Genomic DNA, 18,624 nt, shown 5'->3' on the forward strand with positions numbered 1-18,624 from the left:
TCTGTGCTGTCCAATGGAGTAGCCACTGATCACATGAGGCTAGTGAGCACTTGAAGGTGGCTAGTTTGAGGAACTGAATTTTTTAATGCATTTAATTTTAGTTACTTTGAATATATATATACATATATACATGTATATATATATTCATACACATATACATTTTACATATATTTTATATGTATATGTAATATATATATAAATTATATATAATTTCTATATTTCATATATATAATATATATTATATAAATATATAAATATATATAAATTATATATAATATATATAAATTATATGAAATCTATATAAAATAAATATAAATATATACTATATTATAAATATAGTATATATTTATATAATATATATTATATATTTATATATATTTGTGTATATATAAATATATATAATATATTATATAATATATTTTTATATAAATATATATAATATATTATATAAATATATATTATATAATATATTATATAATAATATTATATAATATATTATATAATATATATTTATATAATATATTTTTATATATATTTTTATATATTTTATAATATATATTATATAATATTATATAATATATATTATATAATATTATATAATATATATTATATAATATTATATATTAATATATATAATATATATTATATATTATATTATATATTAATATATATAATATATATTATATATTATATTATATATTAATATATATAATATATATTATATATTATATATTAATATATATAATATATATTATATATTATATATTATATATTATATATTATATATTATATTATATATATTATATATTATATATATTATATATTATATATTATATATATTATATATTATATATATTATAATATATATAATATATAATTATTATATATAATATAATATATAATATATTATATATTATATATTATATATTATGTATAATATATTATATATCATATATCATATATCATATATTATATATCATATATCATATATAATATATGATATATCATATATAATATATTATATATTATATATTATATGATATATGATATATGATATATGATATATATTAGTTATATATAATATATTAGTTATATTATAAATATATATTATATATTTATATAAGTATAATATGTATATAATTATATACTTATATAAATATATATGTATATAATTATATACTTATATAAATATATATTATAATAATATATATTATGTATTATATTATATATTATATATGTATATATAAATATAATATATAATATATAATTACATAAAATATATATTTATATTATATATTATATATAAAATAATATATATATATTCAATTTTTTTTTTTGGAAATGGAGTCTTGCTCTGTTGCCCAGGCCGGAGTGCAGTGGCACAATCTTGGCTCACTATAACCTCCACCTCCCAGGTTCAAGTGATTCTCCTGCCTCAGCCTCCCAAGTAGCTGGGATTACAGGCATGCGCCACCACGGCCAGCTAATGTTTGCATTTTTAGTAGAGACAGGGTTTCGTCATGTTGCCCAGGCTGGTCTTGAACTCCTGACCTCAAGTGATCTGCCTGCCTCTGCCTCCCAAAGTGCTAGGACTACAAGCATGAGCCACCACGCCTGGCCTATTCAATATATTTTTTTGAGACAGGGTCTCACTTTGTCACCCAGGCTGGAGTGCAGTATCATGATCAAAGTTCACTGCAGCCTTGACCTCCCAGGTTCAACAATCCTCCTGCCTCAGCCTTCTGAGTAACTGGAACTATAGTTGAAAGCCACCAAGCCTACCTAATTTTTAAAATTTTTTTTTGTGTAAAGTTGGGGTCCTACTATGTTGCCCAGCCTGGTCTCCAATTCCTAGGCTCAAGCAATCTTCCCACCTCAGCCTCTCAGAGGGGTAGGATTACAAGTGTGGGTCACCTGTGCCTGGCCTAAATTTATATTTAAATAGCCACATATGACTAATAGCTATGATATTAAACAGCATAACACTAGACCCTCCATTATCCAAGCTCTGTTGATCCAACCAACAGAGCACACTTGATCTCTCCTACCTCCCAGCCTCACACACACATGCCCCACACCCTCCTTCCTGGCTCCACTCACCCAAGATATTGCAACCTCCTCAATACACCTTGATGACTATCTCAGCCTCCACATCCTTGCATTGCTATTTATGCTGCCTGGTGCACCTCATGCTGCCTCACCCCATCATCTGCCTCATTTCTACTCTTACTCCAGGTCTCAGCTCAGATGCCCCCTCCCCCAGGAAGCCCTCCCTAGCCGTCAGGTTGAATGAGGTGTGTCTCCTTGGGCTCTCCCAGACTCCTGGGCTCCTCCATCCCAGCCCTGATCACTCTGCATCATAATTGTGTGAGAGGGGTCTTCCCCCCATACCCTACAGGATTGTGTGCCCTACTGTGGACAGAGGGCAGAGCAGAGGTGGTCTCAATCATCACTGTGTCACCAACATCACCCAGCACACACAACTGGGCACTGGGAATGTGTGCTGGAATGAATGGAGGATGCTTTTTAAAAATTAGGCTAAGCCAGGTATGGTGAGTCACATCTGTAATCCCAGTACTTTGGGAGGCTAAGGTGGGAGGATCACTTGAGCCCAGGAGTTCAACACCAGCCTGGGGCAACATAGTGAGATCCCATCTCTACAAACATAAAAAAATTGGCCAGGGATGGTAGCACACAACTGTGGTCCCAGCTACTCAGGAGGCTGAGACGGGAGGATTGCTTGAGCCCAGGAGTTGGAAGCTGCAGTGAGCAATGATCATGCAACTATACTCCAGCCTGGGCAACAGAGCGAGACCCTGTCTTAAAAAAAAAAAAAGAGTAACACACTTGGAATAAACATGATCCAAAAAAGTACAAAACATACACTCTGGGGCTGGGTGCAGTGGCTCATGCCTATACTCCTAGTACTTTGGGAGGCCGAGGCAGGAGGATCATCTGAGGTCAGGAGTTTGAGACCAGCCTGGCCAACATGGCAAAACCCCATCTCTACTAAAAATACAAAAATTAGCCAGGCATGGTGACGCATGCCTGTAATCCCAGCTACTCAGAAGGCTGAAGCAGAAGAATCACTTGAACCTGGGAGGCGGAGGTTGCAGTAAACTGAGATTGTGCCACTGTACTCCAGCCTGGGTGACACAGCGTCTAAAAAAGAAACCACTCGAAAAACTACAAAATATTCTTGCAATTACAGGTGACATATTTAAATGGTAAGACAACCAATGTTCATGAATGGAAAGACAGAGCAAGACCCTGTCTCAAGAAAAAAAAAAAAAAAAAAAAACAGGCCGAGCGCGGTGGCTCACACCTGTAATCCCAGCACTTTGGGAGGCCAAGGTGGGCAGATCACCTGAGGTCAGGAGTTCAAGACCAGCCTGACCAACATGGAGAAACCCTGTCTCTACTAAAACTACAAAAGTAGCCGGGCGTGGTGGCGCGTGCCTGTATTCCCAGCTACTCGCTGAGGTGGGAGGATCGCTTGAACCCAGGTGGCAGAGGTTGTGGTGAACTGAGATTGCGCCATTGCACTCCAGCCTGGGCAACAAGAGCGAAACTCCATCTCAAAAGAAAAAAAAAGAAAAACACGAGGCTAAGAGCTTTTTTTTTTTTTTTTTTGAGACGAAGTCTCGCTCTGTCACCCAGGCTGGAATGCAGTGGCGCGATCTCGGCTCCCTGCAACCCCTGCCTCCCAAGTTCAAGTGATTCTCCTGCCTCAGCCTCTCCAGTTGCTGGGATTACAGGCGCCCACCACCACGCCTGACTAACTTTTGTATTTTTAGTAGAGACAGGGTTTCACCATGTTGGCCAGGCTGGTCTCAAATTCCTCACCTCGTGATCTACCCACCTTGGCCTCCCAAAATGCTGGGATTACAGGCGTGAGCCACCGCACCCAGCCTGCCTCAGAGCCTTCAAGTGAGTCAGCCACAGGTGAAATCCCACCTCTGTCTATTGGCAGACTTGCCTCTTTTCCTGGGCCTCTGTTTCCACATCTGTGCAATGGGAACAGTTATTTATGGTGGCTGCTGAATGAGGCAGTGTGTGTTTGAACAAACCCAGGGGAATTGTTCAAACAGAGGCTGTTATGACTGTTGCTACAGTGACTGCTGTTGTAGTCACGCTGAGTGAGAAAAAGAGGTTGAAGAGGGTCAGGGGAGGAGTCCTGGGAAGTTCCCCAGTCACCCTGAAAAACTGGTTCAACCTCTGTCTGTGCTCCTATCCCAGGGAGTATAGGTGGAGCCTCCAGAGCCCATGGACAGGGCATGCTGGGGCTGGGCCAGCCCCAGCGGTGTCTCTAAGGCACCTCTGGGCTCCCCACCGAGCTGGCCTACTTCAGACAGCCAGGGCCCACCCCTCTGGCCCCCTTAGTGTCCAGCTCGTGGCCCCTTGGCATTGCCACAAGACGCCAAGATGGAGATTCCCATGGGGACCCAGGGCTGCTTCTCAAAGAGCCTCCTGCTCTCAGGTAAGGAGGAAATAGACCCTAAAGGCCAAGGGGAGAAATGGGGACTCAGCCCAGAGATTGAAGTGTCCTCTTAGAAGTAGGGAAAGATTACCTGAGAGGATGAAATTAGAATAAGATGGGGGAGGGGCAACAGAATCACAGCCTCATTGCCATTTTATCTATGGAATTTTCTATAATGTTAGGACCATGAAGGCAGGAATTTATGTATGTTTGGTTCCCTGCTATATCTCCAGTGTCTAGAAATTGAAGGAAGTTTAGATGTATTACATATAGTTGGTATTATAGCTTATATATTACATATGCCTATAAGTATTGGTTGAATAAATGAATGAATGAATGAATTCAGAGAGTCCATGTGTTTAGAAGCAGGCCACACAGCATCTCAAGGTAGAAAAACCTCTGGATCAATAGGATGGCAAATCTGTGGTATCCATGCCTGTGTTCCCACTCCTGCACCCAGGGCAGACATCACTAATCAATCCCAGCATTGTTTCCAATGAGCAGCACTCAGAGTCCTTGCTCCCCGCTGAAGATCTGTATCTAGAGAGGAGCATGCCGTGGTCCCTGGCAACACCCCTGATCTCAGCCCTTCCCTGTAACTTCCCACAGCCTCAATCCTGGTCCTCTGGATGCTCCAAGGCTCCCAGGCAGCTCTCTACATCCAGAAGATTCCAGAGCAGCCTCAAAAGAACCAGGACCTTCTCCTGTCAGTCCAGGGTGTCCCAGACACCTTCCAGGACTTCAACTGGTACCTGGGGGAGGAGACGTATGGAGGCACGAGGCTATTTACCTACATCCCTGGGATACAACGGCCTCAGAGGGATGGCAGTGCCATGGGACAGCGAGACATCGTGGGCTTCCCCAATGGTTCCATGCTGCTGCGCCGCGCCCAGCCTACAGACAGTGGCACCTACCAAGTAGCCATTACCATCAACTCTGAATGGACTATGAAGGCCAAGACTGAGGTCCAGGTAGCTGGTAAGTGTTAGGGTCTGGGGATGAGGTGAGGAAGCTAATGAGCCCTGAGCAGCTACCATGCACCAGGTGCTGTGCAAACACCATTTCATTTGGTCCTCTCATTCATTCACTTGACACATATTGAGCATCTACTGTGTACCAATCCCCAGAGATAGTCTTTAACCCTCACATGCATTAACTAATAAAATATCTATGAAATGCCTGCCTTGTACCTGACACTGGAGAATGCACCATCTCATTTACCTTTCACATGCACTAACATTAGCCAGATTTTTATCGAGCACTTACTGTATGCCTGGTTGTGAGGAATGCATCCCTCAATCTTTATGTTCATAAAGCGAGTATTTACTGATGAATCCACTCAGGGCAAAGTGTGAGCGAAAGGGTGGTGGGCAATAATGACAGCTGGCATTTCTTGGGTGATCGTTAAGAGCCAGGCACCATCTTAAACATTTTCCCTAAAGCATAGTTTCTCAGCTTCAGCACTACTGATGTTTTGTATTAGCCAGTTCTTACTAGTAGAGGGTTTGTGCATTGCAGAGATTTCAGCAGCACCCCAGCCTCTACTCACTAGGTACCAGTAGCAGCTTCCTAGTCATGCCAACCAAAAATGTCTTCAGATATTACCAAATGTCTCCACCCTGGGATAAGAATCACCCCTGGTTGAGAACCACTACTCTATATTTACTCATTTTTACCTTAAAACAACTCCATGAGGCCGGTGCCATTATTGTCTCCATTTTACAGATTGAAAAATGGAGGCACGCAGTGGTTATGACTTGCTGAGTAAAGAATACGAACCAGAATGATGTGACATGGGAAAGGAGGTCATGAGGGAGACCTCACTCGAGAAGTGACCTTAGAGGAGAGACCAGAAGAAGGTGATTGAGGGAGGGAGGTGCTGTGGCCCCTTGCCATTTCCACAGGACACAGATCCCCTTAGAATTTATATGTTGAAATCCTAACCTCCAAGTTGATGGTATTAAAAGGTGGGGCTTGGGCCTGGCACGGTGGCTTACACCTGTAATCCCAGCACTTTGGAAGGCTGAAGTGGGTGGATCACCTGAGGTCAGGAGTTCAAGATCACCCTGGCCAACATGGTAAAACCCCGTCTCTGCTAAAAATACAAAAATTAGCTGGGCATGGTGGTAGATGCCTGTAATGCCAGCCACTTGGGAGGCAGGAGAATCACTTGAACCCGGGAGGCAGAGGTTGCAGTGAACCGAGATCATGCCACTGCACTCCAGCCTGGCAACAGAGCAAGACTCCATCTCAAAAAAAAAAAAAAAAAAAAGTGGGGCTTGTGGAGGTGATTAGATCATGAGGGTACAGCACTCGTAAATAGATTGTATGCCCTTTTTTTTTTTTTTCAATTTAAAAGCAAGATTGTGGAGACAGGGTCTTACTGATATTGCTCAGGCTGGTCTCAAACTCCTGGCCTCAAGCAATCCTTCCACCTTGGCCTCCCAGTGCTGGGATTACAAGAATAAGCCACCATGCCCAGTCTCAGCTCACTGTAACCTCCACCTCATGGGCTCAAGTGATCCTCCCACCTCAGCTTCCCATGTAGCTGGGACTGTAGGCGCATGCCATCACACCCAGCTAATTTTTTTTATTTATTGGTAGAGACTGGGTTTCACCATGTTGCCCAGGCTGGTCTCCAACTCCTGAGCTCAGGCAATCCACCCACCTCGGCCTCCCAAAGTGCTGGGATTACAGGCGTGAGCCACCACTCCTGGCCCCTAGTTAAATTTTAAAATGGGTTTTGGACAGTGAATAGAAAAAATTTTAGAGAAATGGATGAAATAGGCAAAAGTCAACTCAACATATGCATTAATTTGATTACACAAATCTGCATAAAATGACACTCTAGTCCGGTTGGAGATAACAGTCCTTACTTCACTCGTGGAGCCTGAAGTGGCTTCTCCCCACATTTCCGGGGTTCCCAGGTCACAGGTGCCCCTTTTGGAAGCTGCACAGCGTGGTCATTAAGGAGTTCAGGTGGCCTGGGTATGATCCCAGCACTGCACTTATTGTGAGCCATCAGGCAAGTCAATTTACTGTTCCATGCCTCAGTTTCCTTATCTGTAAAATGGCACAGAGCTTACTTCTTTGTTGGATCATTGAGAGAACAGCGTGTGTGTGTGTGTGTGTGTGTGTGTGTGTATTTCAAACTTCATAACAACCCTAAGAACTAGGTATTCATATTATCCTCATTTCACAGATGAACCAAGTCACAGAGAGATTGAGTAATTTGCCCAAGGCCACACAGCCAGTGGGCAGCATTAGGATCCCATAGTCTATGAGCTTAGCTGCCAAGAAGGGTTGGGATAGAACAGATGTCCAGCTTGAGAGTAAAGCTGGGAGGTCAGAGGGTAAGAGCCAGGTAGGCGTGGTCTTAATTCTAGCAAGTCCAGTTTAAGAATCCTCCGAGTCCCTTACACCTCCTGCAAAACACAGTCCAGAACCTCATCCTTCTGCTGAAGGGATTCAGGTATCATCAACCAAAGTGAGAAAAAGCAAAGCAGATTGGGTCTGGGCTCAGTGGCTCACGTCTGTAATCCCAACACTTTGGGAGACCAAGGCAGTAGAACTACTTGAGTCCAGGAATTTGAGACCAGCCTGAGTAATTTAGTGACACCCCTTCTTTACAAAAATTTAAAAATTAGCCAGGAGTGGTAGTGTGTGCCTGTAGTCCCAGCTACTTGGGGGACTGAGGTGGGAGGATGGCTTAAGCCCAGAGTTGGAGGCTGCAGTGAACCATGATCATGCCACTGCACTCCAGCCTGGGCAACAGAGTGAGACGCTGTTTCAAAAAAAGAAAAAAAAAATCAGTTTGATGGGGTAGGGTTGGGGAGCATGTCAGCAAGCAGATTTTGGATGTGCTGAGGATCGTATGAAATCCTAGGGAAGCAGCAACATCGAGATATAGGACAGCCAAGGAGTTCCATCTGGGACATGTTGAAATTTTTTTTTAATAGAGATAGGGTCTCACTATGTTGCCCAGGCTGGTCTTGAACTCCTGGGCTCAAGTGATCCTCCCGCCTCGGCCTCCCAAATTGCTGGGATTACAGGTGTGAGCACCACGCACAGCCCGCTGGGACATGTTGGATTTTATGTGCCACCCAGATGGTTGGATACTCAGATCTGAAAAGCAGGAGAAAGCTCTGGGCTGGAAATAGGAAACTGCACCTCAGTTCTCCATGCAGTCACTGATATAGTCGGTGAGGGACTGGGGGAGCCCTCAGGAGACATCGCACAGTCCCCCCTCTCTCTTTCTTTCTCTCACCCCTCAGAAAAGAATAAGGAGCTGCCCAGTACACACCTGCCCACCAACGCTGGGATCCTGGCGGCCACCATCATTGGATCTCTTGCTGCCGGGGCCCTTCTCATCAGCTGCATTGCCTATCTCCTGGTGACAAAGAACTGGAGGGGCCAGAGCCACAGGTACAGGGTCCCCAAGTGTCCCTCTCCTGTCTCCTCCCACTGTCTTCTCAAGCCCCATGGATTCTTCCACAAGTCACGTCATCCGGCTCATACACAATCTCATCAAATCTTGGAACTCCTGGGGTGAAAAGGATCTTTCTATCCTGTATTAAACAGAATTCTGCATTGCAAGGGACAGAAAACCTATTCTTAAACTGACTTACCAAAAAGAAGGAATTTTAGTCACGGTCTCGCTCTGTCACCCAGGCTGGAGTGCAGTGGCACAATCACGACTCACTGCAGCCTCGACTTCCCCGGACTCAGGTGAATCTTTCACCTCAGCCTCCCAGGTAGCTGAGACTACAGGTGTGCACCACCAAGCCTGGCTAATTTTTTTTATTTTTGTAGAGATGGGGTTTTGCTCAGGCTGGTCTCGAACTCCTGGGCTCAAGTGATCCTCCAGCTTTGGCCTCCCAAAGTGCTGAGAATACAGGCATGAGCCACTGTTCCCTGCCCAAAAACAAGGAATTGTTTAATACTACATAACTTATTAACTTCAGGTAGGGCTGCATCCAGGGGCTCAATGTACTCAAATGACTCCTTTATATACTCCTCAACTCTGTATTTTTCTTCGGTGGCTTCATTCTCAGGCAGGCTCTCCCCTGTTGCCACAAGATCACTCCCAGGGGGCCCAGGCTCATACTCCACCAGTTTAGCCATTCCTAGCAAGGAGACCACCTTGTTCCCGGTAGTTCCAACAAAAGCCCCAAGTCTACCTCTCATTGGCTTAACTCAGATCACATGACTTTTCATGAACCAATCACTGTGGCCAGGGGTTGGTGGCCAGGGAAAGCTCTGATTGGCCAAACTTGGGCTATTTGTGCAGCCCTAGAGACTGGGCTAGATCCAACTGCGTTTAATCAAGTGGACTGAGAGTGTAGACCGGCTCTCCAAAGGAAAACTGGTTGCTATTGTCAAAGAAGGGGAGTGGACAGCGGCAGGCACAGCTATCAGATGCTACCTACTTCTATGTAGGGAGAGAGAGAGAGAGAGAGAGATGGGGTCCTGTTTCCCCCAGGGAGAGTCTATTCGTGAAAAATTCCTTTCTTATGACATCAGCGTCTTCAGAACTTTGTCTCTTGAAATTGATTCTGAACTGATTGTAGATAAGATGTCTAATTTTTCTGCCACTCACCAGTTCCCAGAATATGAAAGCAGCAATTTTGTCTCCTTTCTCAACTCTTCCTTATGTGCCATGGATTCTGTTTTCTTCTTCTTTTTTTTTTTTTTTTTTTTTTTTTTTTGAGACAGAGTCTTGCTGCAGTGTAGTGGCGCAATCTTGGCTCACTGCAACCTCCGCCTCCGGGACTCAAGCAATTCTCATGCCTCAGCCTCCCAAGTAGCTGAGACTACAGGCGTGCACCACAACGCCCGGCTAATTTTTTGTATTTTAGTAGAGATGGGGTTTCACCATGTTGCCTTGGATGGTCTCAAACTCCTGATCTCAGGCAATCCGCCGGCCTCGGCCTCCCAAAGTGCTGGAATTACAGGCGTGAGCCACTGCGCCTGGCCTATTTCTTTTTCTTTTTTAAAGAGACAGGGTCTTGCTTTATCACCCAGGCTGGAGTGCAGTGGCATGATCATAGTTTACTGCAGCCGCAGACTCCTGGGCTCAAGTGATCCTCCCACCTCAGCCTCCTGGGTAACTGGGACCACAGGCCTGTGCTGCCACACCTGGCTAATTATCTGTATTATTATTTTTTGTAGAGATGGGGTCTTGCTATGTTGCCCAAGCTGACCTCAAACTCCTGGCCTTAAGCGGTCCTTCTGCCTCAGCCTCCCAAAGTGCTCGAATTACAGGCATGCACCACCATGCCTAGCTTATTTTTCACTTTTTGTAAAAATAAGATCTCCCTGTGTTGCCCTGGCTGTCTTGAATTGCTGGGCTCAAGCCATCCTCCCATCTCAGCCCCCCAAGTAGCTGGGACTACAGGAGTGCACCATTTCCAAGCTTTTTTTTCTTCTTCTTCTTGTTTTGCTCTTGTCGCCCAGGCTGGAATCCAGTGGCGCGATCTCGGCTCACTGCAACCTCCGCCTCACTGCAACCTCCGCCTCACGGGTTCAAGCGATTTTCCTGCCTCAGCTTCCTGAGTAGCTGGAATTACAGGCACCCATCACCTCGCCTGGCTAATTTTTGTATTTTTAGTAGAGACGGGGTTTCACCATGTTGGCCAGGATGGTCTCAAACTCCTGACCTCAGGTGATCTGCCCACCTTGGCCTCCCAAAGTGTTGGGATTACAGGCATGAGCCACTGAGCCCAATTACTATTTTTTTACTCAAAACCGCACACACACCTTCCACCCCCTCCCCCCTCTCCATTTTCCTTCATAGGGAAGGAATGTTGCTCTCTGATATTCTACTGTCAATGCTTTATTCCAATTTTCTTCCCCTCTCTTTCCACCCTAGACTGCCTGCTCCGGGGGGCCAGGGATCTCTGTCCATCTTGTGCTCGGCTGTATCCCCAGTGCCTTCAGTGACGCCCAGCACATGGTTGGTGCTTGTAAATACTTATTTAGTGAATTAACAAATTTGCTATAGTAGTGTCAAGAGTACTTTTGTTTTCAGAGTCAAAGTCTCGCTCTGTTGCCGAGGTTGGGGTGCAGTGGTGCGATCGTAGCTCACTGTAGCCTCGACCTCCCTGGTTCAAACTATCCTCCCACCCGAGTCTCCCAAGTAGCTGGGACCCCAGGTGCGCACCACCACACCTGGCTAATTTTTGTAATTTTTGTAGAGACGGGATCTCACTTTGTGAGTCAGGCAGGTCTCAAACTCCTGGCCTCAAAAAAGTCTCCTGCCTTGGTCTCCCAATGTGCTGGGAGTATAGTCATGAGCCATTTCACTTGGTTCCAGTGTACTTTTAAAATTAAGGGTATTCAGGACGGGTGCAGTGGCTCATGCCTGTAATCCCAGCACTTTGGGAGGCCAAGGCAGGTGGATCACTTGAGGTCAGGAGTTCGAGACCAACCTGATGAACATGGTGAAACCCTGTCTCTACTAATAATACAAAATTAGCAGAGCATGGGCCGGGCATGGTGCCTCACGCCTGTAATCCCAGCACTTTGAGAGGCCAAGGCTGGCGGATCACGAGGTCAGGAAATCGAGACCATCCTGGCTAACACGGTGAAACCCCGTCTCTACTAAAAATACAAAAAATTAGCCGGGCGTGGTGGCGGGCGCCTGTAGTCCCAGCTACTTGGGAGGCTGAGGCAGGAGAATGGCGTGAACCCGGGAGGCGGAGCTTTTAGTGAGCCGAGATTGCACCACTGCACTCCAGCCTGGGCGACAGAGCGAGACTCTGTCTCAAAAAAAAAAAAAAATTAAAATAAAATAAAATAAGCCGAGCATGGTGGCACACACCTGTAATCCCAGCTACTTGGGAGGCTGAGGCAGGAGAATCGCTTGAACCCAGGAGGCGGAGGTTGCAGTGAGCCGAGATCACGCCACTGCACTCCAGCCTGGGCAACAGAGCGAGACTCTGTCTCAAAAAATAAAAAAATAAAAAATAAATAAGGGTATTCAAATGAATCAATGTAAAGAGAAATATTAAGGAAATTATAAGACAGGTGGATGAAGCAGGATCATTTAGGTGATCTCTGTAAATGGTGATGTCTGGGGAACACTACTCATTAGCATAAGGTGGTGGCTAGGGAAACTGAGGGATTGCGGATGGGGATTATGGAAGAAAAGTCTGGGATAGTTCAGGCCTCATCCTAGCTCACTCTGAAGGAGAGACCATGTGGCTTTCAGGGACCTGGTGGGATTTCCAGCTTCTCTTAAGTCTCTCTCCCCCCGCCTGAGTGTCTCTCTATCCTAATATCAATTCCCTCTATGTGTCCCCAGCATGGCGACCACAGAGAAGCCAGAATTGGGCCCTGCTCATGATGCTGGTAAGGCGGGAGCCCCAGATCTCACTACCTAGCCCTCCTCTCAGCTCCTCCCTTCTCCCCTATAGCCACAAGCCCGCTTATTCTCCCTCACTCAGAGGCCTCCCAATGCACCTGCCCCGAGACCTCTCTGGGGCCCCCTGAACTCACCCACATAATCTGAGAGCATCGGCACCCACCCCAAACCTGCTTTTTCTCTTCTTCTCAGTGGCTAGCATCCCCATCCCATCATGCAAGTGGATCCCATCCACCCCCACAGGCCACTACCAGCCTCCTAGACCCCCCACACCCAGCTCCTCACTGGTCTCCCAGCCTCCAGACCCCTCCAACCCATCCCAGGACAAGGTCTTTCTAAAATTCTGATCCTGTTACTCCTCTGCTCAAAGGCCCTCCATGGCTCCCCTGTGCCCTTGGGACAAAATTTAGTCTCCTTAACATGGTTCTGAAGGCCCTTCACAAGACAGATCAAACACAGTTTCTGAAACACAGCTGGCTCTCTCACCAGACCTCTGCACTCACCCTCTCCTGCCTTAGCTTCACTCACTTCTCTCTACTATCTCAGATGCCCCCTCCTCCAGGAAGCCCTCACTGAGTCTTAGGCTACTTAGGCACCCCGTCTTGGGCTCCCACCCACCCCCAGTCCCCCGACTCCAGCCCTAAACACTCCAGGTGGTCACTCTGGAGACTGGTCTGCGTCCCCCACTGGACTGTAAGTCCTGGAAGGGCAGGCCTGGGACTGTCGTGGTCAGCACTGTGTCCCCAGCACTGGGTTTGGCTAGAAGAAGCGTTTGCACAAATGTTAGTTGAATAAATAAATAAATGAATGTCAACAGGCAGTCAGAGTGGCCTGTGGGGCCCATCTGTCAGCTGGTACCTCCCCTGTCCCCTGTTTCAGGTGACAACAACATCTATGAAGTGATGCCCTCTCCGGTCCTCCTGGTGTCCCCCATCAGTGACACGAGGTCCATAAACCCAGCCCGGGTGAGTCCCGTCCCCAGCCTCTCCCCTGAAGCCAATGCTAACAGGCGCCTCCTCTCTGAGCTGGCTGTGGTCCTCTGGGCCATCTTGACACCAGGTTTGGGAATCTCAACTCTCTATATATTGTTCCCTGTTTTTAAAAATCCCAAGGAAAAGAGACTGGAAGGAAACAGCACAACAGAAGCAGCATTTGTCTCTGGGGTGTGGAGGCTGGTGGGTGGGTTTTATCTTCTTTTCTTTTATACTTGTCTGTGTTTTCTGCACTGAGCAGCCACTCCCTTTATAATGGGGAGGTTTTATATATATATAAAACGAAAGATTTATAAAAATGAGTCATTTAGGCTGGGCGTGGTGGCTCATGCCTATAATTCTAGCACTTTGGGAGGCCAAGGTGGGTGGATCACCTGAGGTCAGGAGTTTGAGACCAGCCTGGCCAACATGGTGAAACCCCGTCTCTACTAAAAATACAAAAATTAGCCAGGTGTGATGGCACATGCCTGTAATCCCAGTTACTCGGGAGGCTGAGGAAGGAGAATCGCTTGAACCCAGGAGGTGGAGGTTGCAGTAAGCCGAGGTCATGCCACTGCACTCCAGCCTGCGTGACAGAAGTGAGACTCCATCCCAAAAAAAAAAAGTTATTTAGATTAAATAAAAAGAGAAACTTAGCTGGGCATGATGGCTCACACCTGTAAATCCCAACACTTTGGGAGGCCAAGGTGGGAGGATTGCTTGAGGCCGGGAGTTTGAGACCAGCCTGGGGAACATAGCTAGACCCCATCTCTACAAAACTTTAGCTAGGCATGGTGGTGTGCACCTATAGTCCCAGCTACCAGGGAGGCTGAGGAGGGAGGATCACCTGAGCCCAGGAGTTTGAGGCTGCAGCGAGCGGTGATTGCACCACTGCACTCTGGCCTGGGTGACAGAGCAAGATCCTGTCTTTTTCTAAAAAAGTGAAAAATAAGAGAAACATAAAACACTAAGGCTAAGAGCTTAGAACCAGAGGTGTTGACAGGGGTAGACTGAGAGTTAATGGAGTGGTTGACGGGCCACTGGATACCACACGAAGCTGGGGCCCAGTGCCCATTTGTCAGAGGAGAACGCTGAGGTGTAAGGAAGCTAATCCCCTCTGCCCAGGGGCCTCACAGTCTGGGAGGGGTGATGGGGACTTGGAATCTGAGACTGTCCTAGCACCAAAGGTCAAAGGTTAGAGGGTGGGGGGTGCCGAGCGCCCACTCACCTGTGTCCTTCCATTGCAGCCCCTGCCCACACCCCCACACCTGCAGGCGGGGCCAGAGAACCACCAGTACCAGGTGTGGAGCTGGGAGCTGGGAGGGGTGGTGGGGATCCCACGGATCCAGGAGCCCCGAAGCCGGGGTGGGGAGGGGTCAAGACAACTGAAACTGGGGGCTTTCCTCCCCTCGTCCCCCCAAGCCTCACGATCTCTGCTCTCGGAGAAGCCCAAACCACCTCCCTGAGAGACCCTGGCAAGTCCCTTTTCCTCCCAAGGCTGCAATTTCCTTCTTTGCAAAATGGGGTCCAAAACCTTGAATTTGCACAGGAGGAACAAGGCCCAGAGAGGGACAGGGGATTGCCTGGGGCCACACAGCCAGTCAGGTCCCCAGTGAAACCCCACCGCAGAGCTCAGTCCCTCTCCATCCCCTCCTGTCAGCTGTCTGTCCCTGTAGTTCTGTCTCTCTCTCTCAGTGGCCTACATATGTCTGTATGTCTGTCTTCCCCTTTCTTGGACTCTCTCTCTCTCTCTCTCTTTCTCTCTCTCTCTCTCAATTTCTCTGGCTGTGTCCTTTTTAATCTGTCTTTCTCTGTTTCCAGTTTGTTCATGCTGCCTTGTCTAAGATGCATCTCTTTACATGTCTTCGTTTCTCTGCATCTCTGTCTCTCTCTCTCTCCATTCTCTGTCTCTCCTGCCTCTTTGTCTCTGTCACTGTGTCCACCTCATTTCTTGGCTCTTCCAGGACCTCTTGTCTCTGCATCTCACTCTCTTTCCACCTTGTCTTCCATTCTCTCTGCGGGTTTCTCTCCATCTCACACTGTCTCTCATCCTCTGTCCCTCTCTGTCTCCCCAAGACTCTCCCCCTCCACCCAGTCATAATTCTGTTCTCTCTTCCCCCCAAGCAGGACCTGCTAAACCCCGACCCTGCCCCCTACTGCCAGCTGGTGCCAACTTCCTGATGGGTCCAGGGCCAGGCCAGCCAGGGAGAAGACAAGGCCCCAGCCCTCCTCTGGGAGCCTCACACCTGAGACCAGCAGGACAAGGCCATCGGGGGCTGTGGGGCCGATGAGGTGGACTCAGCCAAAGACTCAGCAGCACATGGGGCAGGTGTCCTGGCAGGGGAACAGGAGACTGTAACAGGCCCAGGTCCCTGTGCAGCCCCTGAATGCACGCCCGCCTTCGGTCTGTTCCTTCAAGCGAGCTGGCCTGGGCCATGTGCCTGTGAAAGGCAGGCTCTGGCCCCTTTCCATGCCAAAGTCCCCCAAGATCTGGATATCTGGGGACAAGATGGTGGCCTCAGGCCTGCCTCCCAGGCAGTTGGCTGGGCTCCCAACTGTCTGTCCTCAATGCCCTACCCCAACTCCACTAGTGACGCTCAGAGTCTTCTCCCCTTAGAACAAGGCAGACACCCCACCATGCGGGCCTCAGGTGGCAGAGAGGCCCAGCCTCACAGGCCTGTGGCCCCACACACCAGTCCCAGCAAGGTGACCACGGCTGCCGGACCCCTTCCCTGTTCAGGCAGGCCCAGCCCCTCTCAGAACCCGCTGCCAGCTGCTGGTCTTGGCCCCCACCCTGAATCTCACTGAGTCCCTCTGGGCAGCAGCTCCCTTCTCCACCCCACCCCAGCCCCTGTCCCAAATGTGGCCTCAGCTTGTCCTCCCCTTCCCCAAACTATGCATTCATTCAGCAATAAATGAGCCTTTGCTGTATGCCAGACCCAGTTCTAGGCTCTTGCAGCCCTGGTAGAAAGCAAAACAAAAACTCCTGCTTTCCCAGAGGGTCACTTGGCAGGGGAAAGAATCAGGAAATAAAATAAATAATGAACATGCGTTGTCTGTCAGATGGGGATAAGTGTACTGTGGAAATGGAGGGGGTCGAGAGTATTGGGGGACTGAGATTTTTAATTAGGGCACAGAGGTCCTCGCTGAGAAGGTGACAAATGAGCAAAGACTTGTAGGAGGGGAAGAAAGGAGCCATGTGGGGGTCTGGAGGAAGAGCATTCCAGACAGAGGGAATAGCCAGTGCAAAGGCCCTGGGGCAGAAGCATGCCTGGCATATTCAAGGAGCAGCAAGGGGGCTGGGCATGGTGGCTCACACCTATAATCCCAGCACTTTGGGAAGCCAAGGCAAGCAGATCATTTGAGGTCAGGGGTTCAAGACCAGCCTGGCCAACATGGTGAAACCCCTTCTCTATTAAAAATACAAAAATTAGCCGGGCATGGTGGTGGGCACCTGTAATCCCAGCAACTGGGGAGGCTGAGGCAGGAAAATCACTTGAACCCGGGAGGCGGAGTTTGCAGTGGGCCAAGATCGTGCCCCTGCACTCCAGCCTGGGTGACAGAGCAAGACTCCACCTCAAAAAAAAAAAAAAAAAAAAAAGGAGCAGCAAGGAGGCCAGTGTGGTGGAGAGGGTGGGGAAGGAGGAAAAGGTGGGTGGAAGTTGACGTCAGGAGATGGACGGAGGGGCACATGGCGCAGGGCCAGGTAAGGCACTGCCGAGACTGTGGCTTTGAGGGGCAGGGTGCTGTGAAAGGCGAATAACGGCCCCCCAGTGACGTCTACATCCTAATCCCCTGTGAATGTTACGTTATATGACAAAAGAATGCAGCCGTGATTAAGTTCAGGATCCTGCTTTGGGGAGATTATCCTGGATTGCCCTGGCAGGCTCTTCATGTAATCACACAGATCCTTATAATCGAGAAGGACACAGGAAGCGTGAGTCAGAGGGGCTGTGACAACAAAGGAAGCAAAGCCCTTTGAAGACAGGAGAAGGAGCCGAAAGTCAAGCAGCACTTCAGAGTCAGAATGATTCAGTGTGAGAAAGAGTCCATGGGCCATTGTGAGTGTTGAAGACGGAAGGGGGCCTTGAGCTAAGGAATGCAAGAAACTTCTAGAAGCTGGAGGAGGGCCAAGCTCAGTGGCTCACGCCTGCAGTCCCAGCACTTTGGGAGGCCAAGGTGGGAGGATCGCTTGAGGCCAGGAGTTGGAGACCAGCCTGGGCAACATAGCAAGACCCCGTCTCTACAAAAAAAAAAAAAAAAAAAAACAGAACCGAGGGTGGTGGCTCATGCCTGGAATCCCAGTACTTTGGGAGGCCGAGACAGGGGGATCACCTGAGGTCAGGAGTTCAAGAATCAGCCTGGCCAAGATGGGGAAACCCCATCTCTACCAAACATAGAAAAATTAGCCAGGCGTGGTGGTGGGTGCCTGTAATCCCAGCTACTGGAGAGGCAGAGGCAGGAGAATCGCTTGAACCCAGGAGGCGGAGGTTGCAGTGAGCCAAGGTTGCACCACTGCACTCCAGCCTGGGTGACAGAGCGAGACTCTGTCTTAAAAAAAAAAAAAAAAAAAAAAAAAAAAATCAGAATTGAAGAAAGGCAAGAAAATGGATTTTCTTCCTACAACCTCCAGAAAGCAACACAGTCCCGCTGAAACCTTGGCTTTAGTGCAGTGAGACCCATTTTGGATTCTTGACCTCCAGAACTATAAGATAACAAACTTGTGTTGTTTTAAGCCACTAAATTTGTGGCAATTTTTTACAGGAAACGGGAAACTAATCTAGAGGATGAGGAAGAAATCACAGAAG

General features: G+C 47.4%; 1 protein-coding gene across 5 annotated transcripts; it reads left to right on the top strand.

The window, feature by feature from the left end:
• The first annotated feature begins 1,265 nt into the window (after positions 1 to 1,265).
• CEACAM19 (CEA cell adhesion molecule 19) lies at positions 1,266 to 16,864 on the top strand. Of its 5 annotated transcripts, none has more exons than XM_055369695.2 (8): positions 1,275 to 4,480; positions 5,090 to 5,458; positions 8,755 to 8,905; positions 11,352 to 11,435; positions 12,786 to 12,832; positions 13,725 to 13,810; positions 15,064 to 15,117; positions 15,941 to 16,864. In XM_055369695.2, the coding sequence occupies exons 1-8, from the start codon at positions 4,426 to 4,428 to the stop codon at positions 15,995 to 15,997; spliced, it is 903 nt and encodes a 300-aa protein (XP_055225670.1). In that variant the 5' UTR covers positions 1,275 to 4,425; the 3' UTR covers positions 15,998 to 16,864. The 5 variants fall into 5 exon arrangements, with proteins under 5 accessions (XP_055225672.1, XP_018871906.2, XP_055225670.1 ...); XM_004060934.5 differs by having other exon boundaries at positions 1,281 to 4,480; positions 15,944 to 16,864; XM_055369697.2 differs by lacking the exon at positions 11,352 to 11,435 and having other exon boundaries at positions 1,266 to 4,480.
• The last annotated feature ends 1,760 nt before the right edge of the window (positions 16,865 to 18,624 follow it).

Source organism: Gorilla gorilla, chromosome 20, assembly GCF_029281585.2.
Source record: "Gorilla gorilla gorilla isolate KB3781 chromosome 20, NHGRI_mGorGor1-v2.1_pri, whole genome shotgun sequence".
In the NCBI taxonomy this organism is placed as follows: Eukaryota; Metazoa; Chordata; class Mammalia; order Primates; family Hominidae; genus Gorilla; species Gorilla gorilla.